Source organism: Cyprinodon variegatus, unplaced genomic scaffold (genome assembly GCF_000732505.1).
Source record: "Cyprinodon variegatus isolate N-32 unplaced genomic scaffold, C_variegatus-1.0 Scaffold4547, whole genome shotgun sequence".
NCBI classification, from domain to species: domain Eukaryota; kingdom Metazoa; phylum Chordata; class Actinopteri; order Cyprinodontiformes; family Cyprinodontidae; genus Cyprinodon; species Cyprinodon variegatus.
In genome coordinates this window covers 1-3,298 of record NW_015155000.1, presented here as the reverse complement: position 1 = coordinate 3,298, position 3,298 = coordinate 1, and the positions used below count along the sequence as shown (strand labels likewise).

The 3,298-nt window shown below is 41.5% G+C and overlaps 1 protein-coding gene across 1 annotated transcript; it reads right to left on the bottom strand.

The window, feature by feature from the left end:
- Positions 1–700: 700 nt before the first annotated feature.
- LOC107081376 (calumenin-A-like) lies at positions 701–2,736 on the bottom strand (the record flags this gene model as incomplete). Its single annotated transcript, XM_015369561.1, has 3 exons — positions 701–860; positions 1,062–1,228; positions 2,518–2,736. Coding segments are annotated over 3 exons (488 nt in total), but the record flags the coding sequence as incomplete, so codon positions are not given.
- Positions 2,737–3,298: the final 562 nt, after the last annotated feature.

The window sequence follows — 3,298 nt, the reverse complement described above, 5'->3', positions numbered from 1 at the left end:
TCTAGTAGTTCCCATTGATTTTGCTTGTAAAGCGGGGAGAATGGCGCTAGGCTTACCGCACCGTGACGTCACTGCTGGAAGATGGCAGGAGGGAGGGGTTACTATATTTGGGCAAAGATGGCCGATCGCAACGAACATTTTTATCTTTATGTTTTTACTGATTAACGCTAAATTCATTAAATCACCACAAAGGTATTTGTTTTAGGTATAAATAATGATCCATTGATTATTCCTTGCTGACCGGACTTTTCCTTTAAAAAACATGAACCTCTCTCAGCATCTCATATATGCCTTTATTAAGGGTCTGAGTCTTTAATCATCTTTCTATTGTATTAGAGGCCAGCAACTCTACAGAAGAGGGCTGCCAGTGCCTCTCTGTGTCCCTGAGGCAGAACCTTAACCCATGATTGCTCCAAGCTGCCCACTATTCCTTAAGAAATGGGATAAATGCAGCGGCCATTATTCATTCTAATGTGACCAGTAACTTTGATTATACTCATCCAGTCGAAGTTACTGGTCACAAAGGTAACCTCCCCCACATTCGGAGGTTCTGGACATATTCCACTCTCTGGTGGGAGTTCAAAGGGTGGATTGAAGGTCAATATGTAATGTGATATTGTGTCCCAGCAAAAATATTACTACCAAGGGTTCTCCCCAGAACATTGGAACAGGATGGACAACTTCTTTAGAGTGATTAAAACAATACATGACCGCATGACTGCAGCTTGGAGAGATCAGTATGAAGGTCCGACTTGTTCTTAACCTGCTTTCAAGGAGTGATGGACAGCTGTGTCCTTACCAATGTATTCTTTCAGGTCAATGAATCCATCGCCGTTCTTGTCTATGTCTTCCATCGTTTCCTGTGATTGCAGAGAGATCAACTTAACTTGAGAACACAAACCTCAAACCAACAATGTTTACATTTGATCACTGCAGCACTTTTAAACGAAATGGAAATTTCATGCAAGCTGTACGAAACGAATTTTCGTTTTGTATACTCTGTGTATTCAAAATGACAATAAATGCTGTCTAATTCTAACACAAACTGTGGCCCCTCTTACCTGCACCACCACTTCCTTCATGTGTTCATGGTTCTCTGGATGAAGAAAAGCCATAAACTCTGGCTTGTCTGCATTCATGTCTCCATTACTGTCTGCCACTTTGAAGCGTCTCTCGTCCCTCGACATCATGTTGGTGTAGTTATACTCCCTCTCAGTCAGAGGACCCTCTGAAAGAAGATGAGTCAAGATCAAGAGTGAAAGGTTTCCATCTCGGACATGTATGGCATTGCTTTGGGGTTAGAAATTATATAGACCACACTTTATCAGGATTGAATGGTTAAAGATCTTTCAACTGTCCGGTAACCAGGTCTCAGTGAAACCATTTTAATCACCAGTAACGAGACGGTGCTAACACCCAAGAAAAGCTCCTGCTTCAATAACCTTTGAGATGGACTTAGACCTGCAACTGTCCTCACAGACAAGCTAAATGTCTCCTACAAAGGTTCGATGGTTAGTCGTTATGCGCCGATATATACGATACCTGGCTGTGCAGTAATACTGATACCATCTGTTTGAAATTGATGTATGTGTATATATGAAGAACTGCATCCCACTTGGATGTAAAATAATTGCCATCATGGCTTTGTCAAGCTGCTGCCTACCTTTGTGAAGCAGGAAGTGAATCCAGTAGAACTTTTTATTGCCTACCTGGAATGGGTGACAATAGTTGAATAAACTTTTGGCTCTCAAAATGGTATCAGTGCCCTATTTGTTGGTACTCGACGATACCGATACCACCATTTTAAGTTGGCAACACTGCTCCTTGTTTTCAGGCAGCTGCCTAGTATTGCCTTAGGGTAATCCACCCCCCGTGCATTAAAGCATAACCCCTTAAAAACCAACTTCTGCCCCTTTTGAGAATCTCATAAACTGTAGGAATAAAAGCAGAATTTGGATTTAGTCTGTATAATTCCTGACAATGCTAATTTACTGAGTATAAGATTGTGTTTTTATTATAAAACTGAAGCAGTTCATACAATACTGACAGCCAACTTTGAACTTACTTTGAATTTACTTTGAATTTCTCCTCAATTTTGATATTAATCACATTTTGCACTACTTAGCCGTTTTTTTGTGTTTTTTTAAATGCAGCCATAATTCTTCCTGAGCCAAACCTTTAACCTTCTGATAAATCCGCCTATTTCTATTGTGTTACCACCTTATTTCACTTTACTTTTAGCATCTGCATCACATAATGCTCCCCATCCCATTTCAAATGTTCATCTTCCTCCTCTGCCATGGTACCATCTTCATCAAGTTGGGTCTCATGATGTAACTTAGATAAATGATGGCTTCACTTTATCAGACTGTTAGGACCTTGTCAGTGTGGACCCACCTGTTGGCATTTTACTGTGGTTGGACTCTGATTTTAAAAAGCTTTGATTTGGGGAAAAGATCAGATCTCAGCAGAAAACATGAGGGTCAGGTTCACACGTGTTCCTGTTTGGATCCTCACCCAGATAGCTGCCATAGGTCACGTTCCTGTACTCCTCCCAGCTGATCAGGCCATCGTTATTCAGGTCAAACTCGTGCCACTGATGTTCCACATTCTCATACATGTGTCGGTTCTGGACATTCCTGATCCACAGCTCCAGCTCCTCCTCTGAGACAAAACCATCTTTGTTGTCGTCGATTCTATCCACGATGATTCTGCAGATTAAAGCACAGAGCAGATCTTAGGCAGTGGAACTGATCAACCAAAGATACAGACCAGATACACCGCCATCTACTGGCTGAATGAGACACTACAGACAGAGTTGGCTCCATGTTTTTCCAATGCTTCCAATGAAAGGTTCATCACATTAGTTATGTTTTTGATAACAATCCTTTTGCTGAAATGCCATCAGAACGCTTCTAATATTAGGTTTGTCTCAGCCCCCCCCCCCTTCAGTGTTCACCATACTGGATCAGTTCATTTGCTGCAGCTATTTAGAAAGGTCCAAACAGACAACAGCAAACCAAACAAACAATGCAAAGAACAGTGTTGCCATCTTAGCGCTTTTGTTGCTATATTCAACGACTTTTCAGACCCCTCTAGCACTTTGATTACAATAAAACGCCTAGCGCTTAATCTAGACTTTTTCTGCTACTGCGGACTTTGGCGACAACATCTAAAAGCAGCGAACTCTGCTCTCCAGAGCAAGTAGATTGGTAACCCCGCCTCCTGCTCTCCTCTATCTTGTCTGCTGTCATGATTCATGCAGCTATTATTTCATCCAAATGAAAAATGGAGAACA